This window comes from Heptranchias perlo, chromosome 7 (genome assembly GCF_035084215.1).
Source record: "Heptranchias perlo isolate sHepPer1 chromosome 7, sHepPer1.hap1, whole genome shotgun sequence".
NCBI classification, from domain to species: domain Eukaryota; kingdom Metazoa; phylum Chordata; class Chondrichthyes; order Hexanchiformes; family Hexanchidae; genus Heptranchias; species Heptranchias perlo.
The window spans coordinates 10,354,171-10,373,925 of NC_090331.1; the positions used below are offsets into that span (position 1 = coordinate 10,354,171).

A 19,755-nucleotide genomic window follows, 5' to 3' on the forward strand; every position below is an offset into this window, starting at 1 on the left:
ACACGACCCCTCATTACAGCACCTAACTGTTCCTCAAATAATTCCAGGGTTTTTGCCTCCACTACTCTATCTGTACGATCAATCCATGTATTGATCACTCTTTGTTGTGAAGAAAAATTATCAGTGCAAAATTTGATTTTTAAAAAAAAACGAGTTTGAACCCAAAGCCACATGTCCTACTCTTGCAATCGAATTTAAAAGTGATATTCTGGACTTACCCGTTTCCATTCACTTGACTATCTTCAGGATCCTCCAGGACTTCCCAGTCTTCAGACTGGATCAGAATCCAAATCCCAAATCTTCTTTCCTTCCCCCACCCCCAAAAAATAAAACCACAAACACGCCTCTACATTTGGTTTATTCCATTTGCAGCACATGAAAAGCTAATCTGATGTTAAATGACTCTAATCGAGCTCTACTGTAGTGGAGAGGGTGGGATGAACTGTGCATTTCCAGGAAAGCTCAGCACTTTTAAAGACCACAGTCGTCGTTTTGCTCTCTTTTTAAAAAAAAAAGGCTGCACAACAACTCCCTTAACACTGAGCGTTCCACGGAGGAAAATGAAACCTTTTTAAACTCAAGGGCTCCAGCTCCAGGAAGTGTGGAATAATTTCACTCCCTTTGCCGTACGCCAGAGTCACGGAGTAACCAACATCTTTCCCATCTCCAACATGATGGTCACACCACAAACAATGTCCATCAATAACCAAATTACCTCCCCACCCCTCCCCTCCCCTCCCCTCCCCTCCCTCCCCCAGCTCCCGAAAGTTATTTTCCTGCCACCTTGCCCTCGGTGGGTTCGTCTCCCCTCCCGAGCCCCCGTATCGACAGGTCGTACACCACCTCCTCTATCTTTTTGACGTCGTACTTTAGGCCATCGTAGCGCTTCCGCAATGAGTCGTTCTTCAGGTTGAGCAGGCGGAATCCGGAATCCAGCTCGTTGATAAAGGAGGAGATTCGGAGGGGCCGGGAGTAATCGCCAGCGGTGACGCTGTTCAGGGCCAGCCTCGACTAACCCCACGTGCAGGAAGAGAACGGGAAACGCTGCGTTATTACAAAAGGTGCCAATCTCACGTTTCCAAACCCATTTTGTTGCCCCTCCAATGATCCTCCTCTCCTGTGTCCGCAGCCCCTAGCACTTCTCTCCCCGCAACCCGCCTCCCCCCCGCGCAAAATTCTCCCCCCCCACCCCCCGAAGGAGTTGACTTCTAGCTGGGTTACTGTTCCAGGGATTTAAAAATGGGGAGAGTTCTAAAAAGGGGGAGGGGTTGGAGAGGGGGGAAGCGAGGAGTGGAGGGGGGAAGCGAGGAGTGGAGGGGGGAAGCGAGGAGTGGAGGGGGGAAGCGAGGAGTGGAGGGGGGAAGCGAGGAGCGGAGGGGAGAGAGAGGGAGGTGAGGGGGAAACGAGGAGTGGAGGGGAGAGAGAGGGAGGCGAGGGCATCAGCTGGCCTCCGGTTCCGTGTTGCGCGGCCATTGCTCATGCGCGATTCTAAGCAGTGAATATCGGCAGGCGATTCATTAAGGGGAGACATCACAACACAAGCCAGTCCTGCCCTCACACAGTAGGGGTCTTTGGATAGCGGTCAGGAGTTGGAACCTTGGCTGAGTTTCCTCTCCCTAACCCAGGGGCACCAAAGCCAATTAAGACCTCCCCCCTGCCCCCCTCTACTAAGATTGCCTAAGTGCATATACAGCAGGAATCAAACCCTAATCCATGTGGCTCAGCTACATTCTGGATAAGCCTCCTGGGCCACACGGTGACCTACAGAACAATAATTCACATGCAAATATTGGCAGTGCTTGTCGGCAAGACTCAACACAGTAAAAATGAAGAGTGACCTCAGTGAGCTTACTGCGTTGTGATCCAATTTGGATGGTTCAATTATAGATTAATAGATCCCATGAGTGAGTAATGGACTGGAATCTGACTTGAGGGGGTTGGGATGATTTACCGACAGAAAAGCAGATACCCAGGCATGAGTTACAGGTTGTAGTTTAATCATGGGATTTAGATGGTTTGCATATAGAAATTTTGTGGAGATCACTATTACATCTCCCAAACCCGTGACCTCCACCACTGAGAAGGACAAGGGCAGCAGGTGCATGAGAACGCCATCACCTCCAAGTCACACATCAGCTCGACTTGGACATATATCGGCCGTTTCTTCATCGTCGCTGGGTCAAAATCTTAGAACTCCCTTCCTAACAGCACTGTGGGAGAACCTTCTCCACAGGGTCTGTAGCGGTTCCAGAAGGCAGCTCCCCACCACCTTCTCAAGGGCAATTAGGGGTGGGCAATAAATGCTGGCCTCGCCAGCGACGCCCACATCCCGAGAATTAAATATTTTAAAAGTACAAGATATCTCAGCCCCTCAGTGAGCTGCGTAAATGTTAAATCCCACGAGCAGTGCTGTAATTTACTCTACAGGTCCGTCTGCCTTTACGTGCATTCTGTCATTCGTTACTATGTCTTACCAGTTCATTAGCAAGGATCAGCAGTCCTGAAAGATAGTCCTCGATATCGAGATGAAATCCTTTGTCTCGGTGCACTTCAACTGCATTTCCCCCCCCCAAAAAAAGTTAGAATTAGGAATGGCAATTCTACCGTCAGTAATTAAACAGTACATGCAAATAACTCACAATTCATAGAATCATAGAGCACAGAAGGAGGCCATTCAGCCCACCATGCCTGTGCTGGCTCTTTGAAAGAGCTATCCAATTAGTCCCACTCCCCCTGCTCTTTGCCCATAGCCCTGCAAATTTTTCCTTTTCAAGTATTTATCCAAATCCCTTTTGAAAGTTATTATTTAATCTGCTTCCACCGCCCTTTCAGGCAGTGCATTCCAGATCATATCAACTCGCTGAGTAAAAAAAATTCTCCTCAACTCTCCCCTGGTTCTTTTGCCAATTATCTTAAATCTGTGTCCTCTGATTACCGACCCTCCTGCCAGGGTAAGTTACTCCATCAAAACCCTTCATAATTTTGAACACCTCTGTTGAATCTCCCCTTAACCTTCTCTGCTCTAAGGAGAACAGTCCCAGTTTCTCCAGTCTCTCCACCTAACTGAAGTCCCTCATCCCTGGTACCATTCTAGTAAATCTACTTGCCAAGTTTCAATTGACAACTTTTTTTTCTGCTGCAGTCCAACCTGATGAAAGGCCATGTTTGGAATATTGTGTGTAATGTGGGGCATCCAGAGAACTTCAGAGCAGGTGACAAGGATGATTCCAGGATTTAGGAAACATCATGCATTGAAATAGCAGCTGGCCGTGTCCTCAGGACATTTCAGTGTCATTTTTATCACGCACACACGCACAGGTACACACACACACAGAGTTGCTGACTAAATAGTGGATTCTGAGAGTCTCCCTTTCTTTCTCTCACTATGTTGATGAATTCACCCCATTCTCCTATTTCTGTTGATATTTGTAGGAAATAAGAAAGTATAAAGTCAGGTGCCCAGAACTGGCCACAATACTCCAGCTGAGGCTTAACCAGTGTTTAACAAAGGTTTAGCATAACCTCCTTGCTTTTGTACTCTGTGCCTCTATTTATAAAGCCCAGCATATTCCATATGCTTTTTTTTTTTAAAAACAGCCTTCTCAACTTGTCCTGCCATCTTCAAAGATTTGCGTACATAAAACCCCAGGTCTCTCTGTTCCTGCACCCCTTTTAAAATTGTACCATTTAATTTATATTGCTTCTCCTCATTCTTCCTATATGACTTCACACTTCTCTGCATTAAGTTTCATCTGCCATTAAAGGTATAGTTTAAAAAATACATTGCGTTTCACTGACGGATCAGTCGGTGAGTACACTGGACAGAGCCAGGTTCCAGTCACAGTCTGTGCCGAGGTATCTGATCTGCAGCTGTAGGGTTGTCTCAGCGCTCAGGGTTCTCCGCTGCCCAGAGAGTATGGGCGTGAGGGCGAGGACAGGACCGGATGGAGCTGTGACACACCCCCGCCCCCCCAGCCCGTGACAGCAGATCCCATCGACACTCGCCGTCAAAGGTTTGCTCGTGACAAACGGCCTTTGCAGCGAAAGCCAGGCCACCATCCACGAAACTGTACACCAGCACGAGCCATCGCCGCCAAGAGAAGGAGGGAGGAAAAGGACAGAACGTGTAATGCGTGCACTGGGCTGACCAATTACCTGGGCCACCTCGCACGATACTTAATACAATGCAAATGTAGGTTATAAAGCACAGCAGTACAGCAAACGTGGGTAAAAGGGGGACTGGAACCCACATGATGAATTAATTCCTTTCGGGGACGTGCTGAGCCTCCCTTCTCCTATCACACAAGGGAATGTCCACACCCTACAGCTCTGTGGCAGAGCATAGTTGCACACCAACGCACAAGAGGGGGAATGGTTGGCCCTTAAAGTTATTATAGAATCATAGAAGTTTACAACATGGAAACAGGCCCTTCGGCCCAACATGTCCATGTCGCCCAGTTTATACCACTAAGCTAGTCCCAATTGCCTGCACTTGGCCCATATCCCTCTATACCCATCTTACCTATGTAACTGTCCAAATGCTTTTTAAAAGACAAAATTGTACCCGCCTCTACTACTGCCTCTGGCAGCTCGTTCCAGACACTCACCACCCTTTGAGTGAAAAAATTGCCCCTCTGGACCCTTTTGTATCTCTCCCCTCTCACCTTAAATCTATGTCCCCTCGTTATAGACTCCCCTACCTTTGGGAAAAGATTTTGACTATCTACCTTGTCTATGCCCCTCATTATTTTATAGACTTCTATAAGATCACCCCTAAACCTCCTACTCTCCAGGGAAAAAAGTCCTCAGTCTATCCAACCTCTCCCTATAAGTCAAACCATCAAGTCTCGGTAGCATCCTAGTAAATCTTTTCTGCACTCTTTCTAGTTTAATAATATCCTTTCTATAGTAGGGTGACCAGAACTGTACACAGTATTCCAAGTGTGGCCTTACAACTTGTACAACTTCAACAAGACATCCCAACTCCTGTATTCAATGTTCTGACCAATGAAACCAAGCATGCCGAATGCCTTCTTCACCACCCTATCCACCTGTGACTCCACTTTCAAGGAGCTATGAACCTGTAATCCTAGATCTCTTTGTTCTATAACTCTCCCCAACGCCCTACCATTAACGGAGTAGGTCCTGGTCCGATTCGATCTACCAAGATGCATCACCTCACATTTATCTAAATTAAACTCCATCTGCCATTCATCGGCCCACTGGCCCAATTTATCAAGATCCCGTTGCAATCCTAGATAACCTTCTTCACTGTCCACAATGCCACCAATCTTGGTGTCATCTGCAAACTTACTAACCATTCCTCCTAAATTCTCATCCAAATCATTAATATAAATAACAAATAACAGCGGACCCAGCACCGATCCCTGAGGCACACCGCTGGTCACAGGTCTCCAGTCTGAAAAACAACCCTCTACAACCACCCTCTGTCTTCTGTCGTCAAGCCAATTTTGTATCCAATTGGCTACCTCGCCTTGGATCCCGTGAGATTTAACCTTATGTAACAACCTACCATGCGGTACCTTGTCAAAGGCTTTGCTAAAGTCCATGTAGACCACGTCTACTGCACAGCCCTCATCTATCTTCTTGGTTTACCCCTTCAAAAAACTCAATCAAATTCGTGAGACATGATTTTCCTCTCACAAAACCATGCTGACTGTTCCTAATCAGTCCCTGCCTCTCCAAATGCCTGTAGATCCTGTCTCTCAGAATACCCTCTAACAACTTACCCACTACAGATGTCAGGCTCACCGGTCTGTAGTTCCCAGGCTTTTCCCTGCCGCCCTTCTTAAACAAAGGCACAACATTTGCTACCCTCCAATCTTCAGGCACCTCCAAGTCCTCGCTATGCAGGCCAGGAGCTTTATGGAGGAGAGATGTCTCACAGCTACAGGGGCTCAACAAAAACAAAAAAACAGAAATAAGGCAACAGGGGCGTAACGCACCTCCTAGTATTCCTGCAACGGCTTCCCGAGTCACCAGGGTTTCCGACTCCAGATAGACCACGAACGCTGCCAGGAAGACGAGGCGTTGCAGCACGAACCTCCAGTGTTCATTAAACCTGGATAACAAAATTCAGCATGAGACAAGAGTTTGTGTCTGCACTCAAAGACATCACAATGCGTGGCAGTGCAGTGGTATATTACTGGACTAATAATCCAGAAAACGCGAGTTCAAATCCCACCGTGTCAGTTTAAGAATTGAACTTTGAATTCAGTTTAAAATAAAATCTCGATTATATAAAACTGGTATCAGTAAAAGTGACCATGAAGCTAGGAACAGGAGTAGGCCATTCAGCCCCTCGTGCCTGCTCCGCCATTTGATAAGATCATGGCTGATCTGTGATCTAACTCCATATACCCGCCTTTGGCCCATATCCCTTAATACCTTTGGTTGCCAAAAAGCTATCTATCTCAGATTTAAATTTAGCAATTGAGCTAGTATCAATTGCCGTTTGCGGAAGAGAGTTCCAAACTTACCACCCTTTGTGTGTAGAAATGTTTTCTAATCTCGCTCCTGAAAGGTCTGGCTCTAATTTTTAGACTGTGCCCCCTACTTCTAGAATCCCCAACCAGCGGAAATAGTTTCTCTCTATCCACCCTATCCGTTCTCCTTAATATCTTATAAACTTCGATCAGATCACCCCTTAACCTTCGAAACTCCAGAGAATACAACCCCAATTTGTGTGATCTCTCCTCGTAACTTAACCCTTGAAGTCCGGGTATCATTCTAGTAAACCTACGCTGCACTCCCTCCGAGGCCAATATGTCCTTCCGAAGGTGCAGTGCCCAGAACTGCTCACAGAGGTGTGGTCTAAGCTGTCGTAAAAACTCAACTGGTTCACTAATGTCCTTTAGGGAAGGAAACCTGCCGTGCTTATCCAGTCTGGCCTATATGAGAGTCCAGTCCCACACCAACGTGGTTAACCCTTAAATTCCCTCTGGCGTGGCCTAGCAAGTTGTAACTAGGGATGAGCAATAAATGCTGGCCTTGCTAGCGGGGTGAATGAAAAAAAATGCAGTAAATCCTCACACCAGATCCAGTTTAACAGGCAGGTTACAGCAATAAAGCTGCTATGCCCTCTAGTGGTTGCAATTCTTTATATTTTGGGAAGAGCTTTGACGGCTCACAAAGTTTATTGTAGTGAATAGCTGAGTCATACAGCTGAGGAAGATCCCAGGCTCGACGCTTGGTATGTGCCAAATTGGTGATGGGAATGTTACAATTCGCCTTGGCGCCCCAGGGTTCGGGAGGGGAAGTCAGCCGGGCTTCCCTGGAGGAGCGGAAAAAATTGTCGAGGAAAATAAAAATGATTTACACACATCGAAAACGTCGGGCGGGAAAAGACCAGCTGGTCCACCAAGCCTGCCCCACACTCGTGATGGCCGAGTCATCGTGACTAAATACACTCTCTCTCCCCTCCCCTTCCCATCCCCCCACCCACCCACCACCACAGCTATGTAATCTCCTGGGAAAGGCGAACAAAAGAGAAAACCACTGGGCCAGTTAAGGGAAAAAGTACTCTGGAAAATTCCTCTCCGACCCCCTCAGGTGATTAAAACCAGTCCAGGAGATCACATGAACCGTGTGTTATTTGTAAAACCACTTACCTTTCACATGATGCGACCTCTGCCCCAGTTCTTGAACTGGAACAGCTCCCTCTTGAAGGCTACAGAGTCAGCACCCACCACGCAGGCCGGCAATGTAATCCAGAGGCTCACTACTCTCTGGGAAAAGAAGAACCGCCCAACATCCAGTCCATTTCTACCCTCGCGTAGTTTAAACGCACGTCCCCTGGTCCTCCCCGATCTGTCAAACTGGAATAATCCATCAATAGGCAACGCTGTCCAGCCCTTTCACTATTTTATGAATCTCAATCGGGTCGCCTCCAAGGCTACGCTGCTCTAAGGTAAATAGACCCAACTCCTTAAGCCTATCTGAGTAACTACGGTAACTTGTGGCTCCAGTGAGGGCTCAGTTGGTCGATGCACTGCCCATAATGAGACATACAGGACCAGGTTCAAATTTTTGCAACAAGGGAAGGTAATTGGCTGAAAACGGGTGGCGGAATCACAAGGCGCACGACTGCGCAATGCTTTCCACATTGCAGCCTGCGATCTGAAATCTACCCCATAATATTAATGGAGCACATCCCAGAGCACCGCAGCCTCACCACAAACGCACAACATGTACAGCGGTTCAAGGGGAAGGCCCAACAGCAACTTCCCGGGGCAAGTGGAGATGGGCAATAAATGCCGGCCATGCCCGTGTCGCCCACACCTCGAGAACGAATAAAGAACTGCTTTAAGGAGGAGCTATTCTGAATGGAGTTGAGTACTGATGCCATGAACCTGGTGACGAGGGTGGATGTGCATGGGTTGCACTCCACGTGGGAAACACGACTGCCTTACAAAATGACACAAATACACGACGCTAATCTGCTGTGAAACAGGAAAATGCTGGAAATGCACATCAGGTCTGCCAGCATCTGTGAATAGTAGCCATGATGTGGAGATGCCGGTGATGGACTGGGGTGGACAAATGTAAGGAATCTTACAACACCAGGTTATAGTCCAACAATTTTATTTGAAAATCACAAGCTTTCGGAGATTATCTCCGAAAGCTTGTGATTTTAAAATAAAATTGTTGGACTATAACCTGGTGTTGTAAGATTCCTTACAAGCATCTGTGAAGAGGAAAGAGGGGTCCCCTACATAACAAGTCACTGCACTTCAAACTAATCCACTGTTATGTATGTACCGAGACATTTCTCAGAGACAATATAAATTCAAGTTTAATGTTTCAGTTCTGATGAAAGGTCTTAACCCAAAACATTAAGCTGTCTTTTCGCTTTACAGATTGTGAAGGGCTTACTATGCATTTCCAGTGTCTCCTGTTTCCATTTCCATTTCCACCACTTGAATTTTTATTTTCATCACCAACCTGTAGTACTGGTCCGCAGGGAACTTGGTCTTCAGTTCTGCTAGATGCGTCTTCACGGTGTCAAAGTGCTCCCGTGCTTTCTGGCACTTATTTGGTACTAACACATACAAAAATAAATAATCAATGACTTGGACTGATCTAAATCTTTATTAATAGGGCGTCTCATCATGCTAAAACCATAAAATATAAAGTTCACTACCATCAAGCCATACCTTACGAAGAAAAGCAGGGAAGCTCTCCCCGGTGTCCTGGGCCAATATTTATTCCTCAACCAACATCACTAAAACAGATGATCTGGTCATTTATGTCACTGCTGTTTGTGGGAGCTTGCTGTGCGCAAAATTAGCTGCCACGTTTCCTACATTACAACAGTGACTACACTTCAAAAAAGTGCTTCATTGGTCGTAAAGCACTTTGGGTCATCCTGAGGTCGTGAAAGGCGCTATATAAATGCAACTTCTTTCTTGAGTAATGTATTCAGTTCAGGTCGCCATGACAGAAGGCAAATAGTCAAGCCCTGGAATCTGTGTAGAGGTGGGCCAAGCGGTGATCCCTACTATCAAGAGGACTGTGATTCAACAGGTTAGAAAAGCTCTGCACCAAATGGGGGTGGGGGGACCTTCTAAAAGGTATATGATGTGAAGTAAAATAGTAAAGGAGCACTATTTTAAGTTAAACCATGTCTGCAGGACAAGGGGACATAGGTAAAAACTGGGAAAAGACAAGTTCAGGGCTGATGTCAGGAAACATCACACAAAGAGCGACTAACACCTGGGATGGTCTACCGAGTCTCAGGAAAGATATATCGGCCTTGGAGCGAGTACAGCACAGATTCATCAGAATGATACCGGGGCTTAAATTATGAGGGCAGTTTGCATAAACTTGGTTTTTATTTTTTTTATTCATTCATGGGATGTGGGCATCACTGGCAAAGCCGGCATTTATTGCCCATCCCTAATTGCCCTTGAGAAGGTGGTGGTGAGCCATCTTCTTGAACCGCTGCAATCCGTGTGGTGAAGGGTCTCCCACAGTGCTGTTAGGTAGGGAGGTCCAGGATTTTAACCCAGCGACAATGAAGGAATGGCGATATATTTCCAAGTCAGAATGGTGTGTGACTTGGAGGGGAATGTGCAAGTGATGGTGTTATTCCCATTGGGTATAGAAGATTTAGGGGTGATCTAATTGAGGTGTTTAAGATGATTATGGATATTCGATAGGCACGACACAGTGAAACTATTTCCTCTGGTGAGGGAGTCCAGGACAAGGGGGCACAATCATAAAACAAATGGAGGCTGGTGGTTCTCTACTGAGGGGGAGGGAGAGTCATCTCGAGTCACTGTTGCGCTGTCCCAGTGGCCAGGTGCAAGAAACCAGCTTGCGAAAAGGTCTCAAACCTGTTCTTTTGGGTAGCGGGAGTCATGGAATAGAACCAAGAATGTTAAGGCTCAAAATGTAAGGTCATTTGGCACATCTTGCTCGTGCTGACTCTCTGAAAGAGCCAGGCATATAGCCCCATTCCCCTACCCTTTTCACTTTTTTTGTTTCAAGGGAGGTGAAGTAGTGAATAGCGGGAAAGAAAGAAAGACTTGCATTTACATAGCAGCTTACACGACCTCAGGGCTTCGCAAAGGTTTTTTTACAGCCAATTAAGTACTTTTCAAGTGTAGTCACACTTGTAATGTAGGAAACGTGGCAGCCAATTTGCGCACAGCAAAGTCCCACAAACAGCCATGTGATAATGACCAGGCAATCTATTTTTAGGTGTTAGTTGAGGGATAAATGTTGGCCAGGACACCGGGGAGAACACCACTACTCTTCTTCGAATAGCGCCACAGGATCTTTTACATCGACCGGAGAGGGCAGACGGGTCTCAGTTTAACGTCTCATCTGAAAGACGGCACCTCCGACAGTGCAGCACTCCCTCAGTACTGTACTGGATTGTCAGCATTGATGTTGTGCTCAAGATTTACAAGAATGTTGCCAGGGCTTGAAAATTGCAGCTACGAGGAGAGATTGGATAGGCTGGGGTTGTTTTCCTTGGAGCAGAGGAGGCTGAGGGGAGACTTGATTGAGGATACAAAATTATGAGGGTCCTAGATAGAGTAGACAGGAAGTACCCGTTTCCCCTAGCGGAGAGTTCAAGAACTAGAGGACATAGATTTAAGCTGATTGGCGGAAGGATTAGAGGGGACATGAGGAAAAATTTTTTTTACCTAGAAGGTGGTGGGTGTATGGAATTAGGGTTAGGGTTAGGGTTAGGGTTAGGGTTAGGGTTAGGGTTAGGGTTAGGGTTAGGGTGGTAGAGGCAGGGACCTGGACCTGCATCTAAAGTGCTGTAAGCTTCAGGGCTATGGACTAGGTGCTGGAAGGTGGGATTAGAATGGGCACCTGGTTGTTCTTTGAGCCGACGTGGACAAGATGGGCCGAAAGGCCCCCTTCTGTGCTGTATCTTTTCTATGGTTCTAAGTCCCTGATTTGAACATAGGAACAGGAGTAGGCTATTCAGCCCCTCGTGCCTGCTCCGCCATTTGATAAGATCATGGCTGATCTGTGATCTAACACCATATACCCGTCTTTGGCCCATATCCCTTAATGCCTTTGGTTGCCAAAAAGCTATCTATCTCAGATTTAAATTTAGCAATTGAGCTAGTATCAATTGCCGTTTGCGGAAGAGAGTTCCAAACTTCTACCACCCTTTGTGTGTAGAAATGTTTTCTAATCGCACTCCTGAAAGGTCTGGCTCTAATTTTTAAGACTGTGCCCCCTACTCCTTGAATCCCCAACCAGCAGAAATAGTTTATCTCTTTCCATCCTATCCGTTCCCCTTAATATCTTATAAACTTCGATCAGATCACCCCTTAACCTTCTAAATTCCAGAGAATACAACCCCAATTTGTGTAATCTCTCCTCGTAACTTAACCCTTGAAGTCCGGGTATCATTCTAGTAAACCTACGCTGCACTCCCTCCAAGGCCAATACGTCCTTCCGAAGGACCGGTGCCCAGAACTGCTCACAGTGCTCCAGGTGCGGTCTAACCAGGGTTTTGGAAAGCTACCCACAACCTTCTGACTCAGAAGCGAGAGTGCTACCCACTGAGCCCCGGCTGAAGAAAATAGGAGAGAAGGACATAAAAAGACACACATACAAAGACAGAAAATGAATGAAAAAACAAAATTAAAAATCAACCAGCCAGAAAAATGTACTACGGTACTGATTTCTTTCTCCCTCATACTTACTGTCTTTAAAGCCAGATGTCTGATGGACAGTCTGCAGCAGGGTTAGAATCTCACGAGCCGTCTGTTCAAGGGCTTGAACAACTTTTCTTATTTCCTATAAATTATCAACAGAAATGGGAGAATGGGGTGAATACAGCAACATAGTGAGAGAAAGTAAAGGAGACTCTCAGAATCCACCATTTAGTCAGCAAGTGTGTGTGTGTGTGTGTCATAAAAATGACACTGAAATGTCCTGAGGACACAGCTAGCTGCTATTTCAATGCATGATCTTTCCTAAATCCTGGAATCATCCTTGTCACCTGTTCTGAAGTTCTCTGGATGCCCCACAATACACACAATATTCCAAACATGGCCTTTCATCAGGTTGGACTGTAGCAGAAAAAAAAAGTTGTCAATTGAAACTTGGCAAGTAGATTTACTAGAATGGTACCAGGGATGAGGGACTTCAGTTAGGAGAAACTGGGGTTGTTCTCCTTAGAGCAAAGTTTAAGGGGACATTTAATAGAGGTGTTCAAAATTATGAGGGGTTTTTGATCGAGTAAATAAGGAGAAACTGTTTCCACTGGCAAGAGGGTCGGTAACCAGAGGACACAGATTTAAGATAATTGGCAAAAGAATCAGGGGGGAGTTGAGGAGAATTTTTTTGTGCGACAAGTTGAACATTTTCAAGTTAATGTAAATCAACTTCATGGACTGATTAGGTCCAAAGAGGATAATGGTGTCAGAACATGTGCATATTGCACTATGGTTTAAGCAAGTAGTATCTGGAATAAATTCTAGATCTAAATCTAGCATAAATTCAGAAGGGTTTTGCTAACGCATGGAGTGAAGGAGCACGGAGTAGCAGCTATCGACGGAGTCTGGTTTCGACAGAGTCTATTATTGGGAATTTGGTGAATGAGGGGATTTTTAATGGTTGATCTTTATGTAAAATTTGACTAAGTTTGGCATCAAGCATTTAACTTAAATTTAATCTTAACTTGCAGTTTTCAGTTAGTGGTAAACAAGCAGCCTGAAGTGGCAGTTAGTCACCTAGTTAATTAGGTGACTGGTTAGAACTGGTAATCTACTGTCAGCTGGGGCTGACTCAGGTGATTGGCATTCTAGCTAGCATAAATTCAGAAGGGTTTTGCTAATGCATGAAGTAGCAGCTATTGACAGAATCTATAAACTGGGAATTTGGGGAGTGAAGAGCATTTGTTTAGACAGCAAAGCACACTACAGTGAGAGTGGGTCACAGCAACAACAAAACTGCAGTGTGATGTCATAGGTAGGTGGTGAGTATCTCTTCTGTTTTCTTTCTTAGGACTGTGGGCTAAGTAACTTATAACATAAAACTAAATTTTTTTAAAAAAAAACTAAACTTAATTTAGTTATGGCAAGAAGTGTTTTTTAGTGAATCAAGGTCCCTAGTGTAGTTAACATTCTCTAAATTAAGAGTAATTTAAAGGAGTAAACTTCTTAAAGGGAGTAACTAATGAGCTTAATCTAAGGCAAGTCATGGCAGCAGAGCTTGCACCTGTGATCTGCTCCTCCTGTGCTATGTGGAAGTCATGGACACTACAGGTGATCATGTGTGCAAAAAGTGTGTCCAGCTGTAGCTACTGGCTGACTGCATTTTTGGAGCTGGAGCTGGTGGTGGATTCACTATGGAACATCTGTGATGCTGAGATTATCATGGATAGCATGTTCAGTGAGGTGGTCACACTGCAGGTAAAGATTATGCAGGCAGAAAGGAAATGGGTGACTGCCAGGCAGAGTAAAAGGACTAGGCAGGTAGAGCAGGAGTCCCCTGGGGCCATCTCCTTCTCAAACAGATTTTGCTTTGGATTTGTTGGGGGAGATGGCTTATCAGGGGAATGCAGCAAGAGTCACGACTGTGGCACCATGAGTGACTCAGCTGCACAGGAGGGGAGGAAAAGGAATGGGAGAGCAATAGTGATAGGGGATTCCATCGTAAGGGGGAACAGATAGGTGTTTTTGCATCTGCAGAAGTGACTCCAGGATGGTATGTTGCCTCCCTGGTGCTGGAGTCAAGGATGTCATGGAGTGGCTGCAGGACATTCTGAAGGGGGAGGGTGAACAGCCAGAGGTCATGGTCCATATCGGTACCAACGGCATCAGTTTTTTTTACAAAAAGGATTGGGTCCTGCAAGCAGTATATAGGGAGTTAGGAAATAAATTAAAAAGTAGGACCTCTAAGGTAGTAATCTCAGGATTACTTCCTGTGCCATGTGCTAGAGACTAGACCAGATGAATGTGTGGCTTGAGAGATGGTGTAAATTCCTGAGGCATTGGGACCGATTCTGGGAAATGCGGGACCTGTACAAGCTGGATGGGTTGCACCCAAGCAGGACCAATATCTTCGTTGGGGCATTTGCTAGTTCTGTTGGGGAAGATTTAAACTAGTATGGCAGGGAGATGGGAACCAAAGGGCAGGTACAGATAGGACAAATTCAGACCAGGAAACAGGCAGTAGAAAAGCAGTTAGTGACGTAGTTAGCGACTCAAAGGAAAAAGAAGCAAAGGTTAAATCGTGTTCAGCACAAGAATTTGACAGGGTTAAAGGGTATATACTTCAATGTAAGGAGTATTACAAACAAAGCAGATGAGCTAAGGGCACAGAGACACATGGCAGCATGATATCATCGCTATAATGGAAACCTGGTTTAAAGAGGGGGATAATTGGCAGCTCAATATCCCTGGAAATAGGGTTGTCAGGCAGGATAGAGTGGGTGATTTTAAAAAAGTGGGGGGGGTAGCATTATTAGTTAGAATCAATTACAGTTGTGAGAAGGGATGATATGCTAAATGGATCATCAATCGAGGCCATATGGGTTGAGCTAAGAAATAAAAAAAGGGCAGTCACACTACTAGGAGTGTACTATAGACCCCCGAATAGTGAAAGGGAGATAGAAGAACAAGTATGTAGGCAAATTTCTGAGGGCACTAATAGTAGGGAACTTCAAATACCCTAACATCAACTGGGATTCAAACAGTGTGAGGGGCACAGAGGGTGCAAAATTCTTGGTCGGTGTCCAGGAGAATTTTTTTAGCCAGTACGTGACAAGCCCAACAAGAGGGGATGCAATTCTAGATTTTAGTCCTGGGAAATGAAGATGGGCACGTGGGTGACCATATTGGGGATAGTGACCACAATTTAGTTAGTTTTAGCATTATTATGGAAAAGGACAGAGTTAAATCAGAAGTAAACATTTTAAATTGGGGGGAGGCAAACCTTACAGAACTAAGAGGTGATTTGGCAGAAGTGGACTGGACACAACAACTTGAGGAGAAATCAGTGGGAGGCAATAAAATGAAATTCTACAGGTACAATGCAGACATGTCCCCTCAAAGAAAAAAGGTGGCACTACCAAATTTAGAGCCCCCTGGTTGTCTAGAAGTATACGGGGCAAGATAACGCAGAAAAAGAAAGCTTATGACTGTCACAGAAAACTAAATACTGCAGAAAGCCTAGAGGAGTATAGAAAGTACAAGGATGATGTAATAAGGATAGCAGAGAGGGCATGAAAAAACATTAGCTAGTAAGATTAAAGAAAACCCAAAGATGTTTTATCAGTACATTAAGAACAAGAGGATAGCTAAGGAAAAGGTGGGACCTATCAGGGATGATAAGGGTAACTTGTGTGTAGAAGCAGAGGATGTGGGTCGGGTTTTAAATGAATATTTTGTCTCGGTATTCACAAAGGAAAGGGATGATTCGGATGTAGTAGTTAAAGAGGAGAGGTGTGAAATATTGGATAGGGTAATCATAATGAGAGGGGAAGTACTAGAGGGACTGGAATCCTTGAAAGTTGATAAGTCACCAGGGCCAGATGGATTGTTTCCGAGGCTACTGAAGGAAGCCAGGGAGGAAATAGCGGCTGCTCTGAGGATCACTTTCCAATCCTCGCTAAATACAGGGGAGGTACTGGAAGACTGCAAACATAGTACTATTGTTTAAAAAGGGTACGAGGGAAAGGCTGAACAATTATAGGCCGGTCAGTCTTACCTCGGTGGTGGGCAAACTATTAGAAACAATACTGAGATAGGATAAACTGTCACTTGGAAAGGCATGGTTTAATTAGGGATAGTCAGCATGGATTTGTTCAGGGAAGGTCATGCCTTACAAATCTGATTGAATTCTTTGAGGCAGTGACAAGGAAGATTGATGAGGGTAGTGCAGTGGATATTGTCTACATGGATTTTAGTAAGGCATTTGACAAGGTCCCACATGGCAGGCTGGTCAGAAAGGTAAAAGCCCATGAGATACAGGGAAATGTGGTGAATTGGATCCAAAATTGGCTCAGTAACAGCAAACAAAGGGTAAAAGTCAATGGATATCTTTGCGAATGGAAATCTGTTTCCAGTGGTGTGCCACAGGGCTCAGTGTTGGGTCCCTTGCTGTTTATGGTTTATATTAATGATTTGGACTTGAATGTAGGCGGCATGATTGGCAAATTTGCAGACGACACAAAAATTGGCAATGTAGTTGATAGTGAAGAGGATAGCTGTAGATAGCTCCAAGAAGATATCAATGGGTTGGTGGAGTGAGTGGAAAAGTGGCAAATGGTGTTCAACCCGGAGAAGTGTGAGGTAATGCATTTAGGGAGGGCAAACAGTAAAAGGGAATATGCAGTAAATGGGGATATATTGAGAGGTAGAGGAAGTGAGACCTTGGAGTGCATGTGCACAGGTCCCTGAAGGTGGCAGTACAGGTAGATAAGGATGTGAAGAAGGCACACAGAATGCTCTCCATTATTAGCTGAGGTACCCAAGATCCCTCAACCGGGATCTTGGGTTCATGTCACGCTACACGTTACCCCACCAGCGAACAAATGTTATCTGTTTTTAATATAATGGGTCAGTTGCTGTCTTTTCTATGTTTCTACCTCTCTATCGCTGTTTTTTTTTTGTTTGTTTTTTTTGGTGATTTGTATATTCTGAGACCTGACAGGTAACACCTGTCTGTCTGCACACTGATTGCCTTGGCAACGGGCAGTTGAAAAAACTGTCTGTTATCACCAAGCATTGTTCTGTGAATTATAAATGCGACTTCATTTCGAGGATTTCATCTCCACATCGTTCACCTGACGAAGGAGGTAGCCTCCGAAAGCTTGTGAATTTAAAATAAAATTGCTGGACTATAACTTGGTGTTGTAAAATTGTTTACAATTGTCAACCCCAGTCCATCACCGGCATCTCCACATCATAAAATACAAAAGCAGAGATTTAATGATGGAACTGTATAAAATGCTGGTAAGGCCACAGCTGGAGTGTTGTGTGCAGTTCTGGTCACCGCATTACAGGAAGGACATAATTGCTCTGGAGAGAGTGCAGAGAAGATTTACAAGAATGTTGTCAGGGGTTGAAAATTGCAGCTACAAGGAGAGTTTGGATTTTTTTTATATTCGTTCATGGGATGTGGCTGTTGCTGGCAAGGCCAGCATTTATTGCCCTTGAGAAGGTGGCGGTGAGCTGCCTTCTTGAACCTGGGGTTGTTTTCCTTGGAGCAGAGAATGCTGAGGGGAGACTTGATTGAGGTGTACAAAATTTGAGGGGCCTAGATAGAGTAGACAGGAAGTACCTGTTTCCCCTAGCGTAGAGTTCTTGAACTAGAGGACATAGATTTAAGCTGATCGGCGGAAGGATTAGAGGGGACATGAGGAAAAACTTTTTTACCCAGAGGGTGGTGGGTGTATGGAATTCGCTGCCTGAATTGGTGGTAGAGGCAGGGACCCTCAACTTTTTTTTATAGAAAAAAAATACCTGGACCTGCACCTAAAGTGCTGTAAGGTGGGATCGGAATGTTCTTCGAGCTGGCGCGGACACAATGGGCCGAATGGCCCCCTTCTGTGCTGTATCTTTTCTATGGCATGCACTGCCTGAAAGGGTGGTGGAAGCAGATTCAATAGTAATTTTCAAAAGGGAACTGGATATATACTTGAAAAGAAAAAAATTGCAGGGCTACGGGCAAGGAGTCGGGGTCTGGGACTAATTGGATAGTTCTTTCAAAGAGCCGGCATAGGCACAATGGGCTGAATGGCCTCCTTCTTCTGTGCTGTAAGATTCTATGATTGTAAGTATGCAAATAAAATAAATGTAGATCTTTAGGAGCTTGCAGTAGCTCACTGGGTCCTGGCCATACCTAACCAGGGAGAATCTATTGTTCAGTTGGGTGATTTCATCTCTCTCTAGTTTGCTGTAGCAGGGCATCTACGGCATCTGCCGTTAGTGAGACTTGCCCTTCCACATTTTAGGTTTATAAATTTTTTGCGTAGCAAGTTACTGATAATGGCGCAGCGAGGGAAACAGGGCAAGCGACTGGGTATCTCCTCTAGCAATCAGACTGAAGGATTGTGAAATTCACAGTGCAAGGACTGAGAAGGAAGTGTAAATTAGGATAGGTGAATTCCATGTTAAATCAGGTACACAAAGAGAAATAAAAGTTGGATTAAGGGGGAGGAGACAAAGAAAATAAATTAAATTTGACATCTTTAAAATCTCCAACAACAATTAATACCTGAAGGAATGAGACTCCACACTTGTAATAGTTAATTTTCAGCACTAGAGGTTGTTTGGCATTAGTTAACACTCATCACATCGTTTAAAAGGATACTTAGACTGGAACGGACAAGTCTTCACTCTCTGTGGCGGGTTTAGTTTGTATCTACCACGCAAACACAGCAACTTCACACCGTTCAATACATTTCAACGGCGAGGCAGACAGCGAGGTGCCGTTTTCACGAAGCCAACGGCGGAGCGGCCCATCTCGGACAGCGACTCCTGGATATCCCGCGTTCGTCTTGCCCCCCTCGCCCGAAGTCGCTGTGCGATCGCTGCATGAGTAACGGCGAGCGCCATCAACCTCCCTGTTATTCTGACAGCAAAATCTGGCCCAATATCCCTACCTGGGGAGGGTCTACTGCCAATTAGGTGCCTCCCCCCCCCCCCTCTTGTTTCTATGGAAACCAAACATTCCTACCTGGGGAGGGTCTACTGCCAATTAGGTGCCTCCCCCCCCCCCTCTTGTTTCTATGGAAACCAAACATTCCTACCTGGGGAGGGTCTACTGCCAATTAGGTGCCTCCCCCCTCCCTCTTGTTTCTATGGAAACCAAACATTCCTACCTGGGGAGGGTCTACTGCCAATTAGGTGCCTCCCCCCTCCCTCTTGTTTCTATGGAAACCAAACATTCCTACCTGGGGGGGGGGGGTTGGTATATTGGCCAATTAAGCGACCCCCTCCCCCCTCAGTTGCTATGGAAACCCACCTCTCTGACATCCTGGTCCGCGGCGAGGGAGGTCTGAATAACGCTGAACAAGTCCGTGACCGACATAACGAGCGCAGCCGGGAGCCGGTAATCGAAGACTCTCAAGAACCCAACGAATGAGCGCGGTACACGAAGCAGCCGCTTCTCCTTAGCGCCAGATCGCCACCAGCAGCAGACACGCGACGGTCGGGAGGGTCCTTCCGTTCCGCCTGTCGCACGCAAAGAGCAGCTACAAAATAACCTGCTTGTTTTTTTAAAAAAAAAATCTATAAGCATCATTAA

The 19,755-nt window shown here is 45.6% G+C and overlaps 1 protein-coding gene across 2 annotated transcripts; it reads right to left on the reverse strand.

Moving 5' to 3' along the window:
• Window positions 1-341: 341 nt before the first annotated feature.
• tsn (translin) lies at window positions 342-19,685 on the reverse strand. Of its 2 annotated transcripts, XM_067987060.1 has the most exons (6): window positions 19,474-19,683; window positions 12,201-12,294; window positions 8,965-9,061; window positions 5,967-6,082; window positions 2,475-2,554; window positions 721-1,011 (listed from the first exon to the last, which is right to left on the reverse strand). In XM_067987060.1, the coding sequence occupies exons 1-6, from the start codon at window positions 19,537-19,539 to the stop codon at window positions 769-771; spliced, it is 696 nt and encodes a 231-aa protein (XP_067843161.1). In that variant the 5' UTR covers window positions 19,540-19,683; the 3' UTR covers window positions 721-768. The 2 variants fall into 2 exon arrangements, with proteins under 2 accessions (XP_067843162.1, XP_067843161.1); XM_067987061.1 differs by lacking the exon at window positions 2,475-2,554 and having other exon boundaries at window positions 342-1,011; window positions 19,474-19,685.
• Window positions 19,686-19,755: the final 70 nt, after the last annotated feature.

Coding starts and splice junctions, on each gene's coding strand:
- tsn (XM_067987061.1), bottom strand. CDS start 19,539: ATGTCGGTCACGGACTTGTTCAGCGTTATTCAGACCTCCCTCGCCGCG. Junction 12,295..19,473: donor CGGACCAGGATGTCAGAGAG/GTGGGTTTCCAT, acceptor GATAATTTATAG/GAAATAAGAAAAGTTGTTCA. Junction 9,062..12,200: donor GACATCTGGCTTTAAAGACA/GTAAGTATGAGG, acceptor TGTATGTGTTAG/TACCAAATAAGTGCCAGAAA.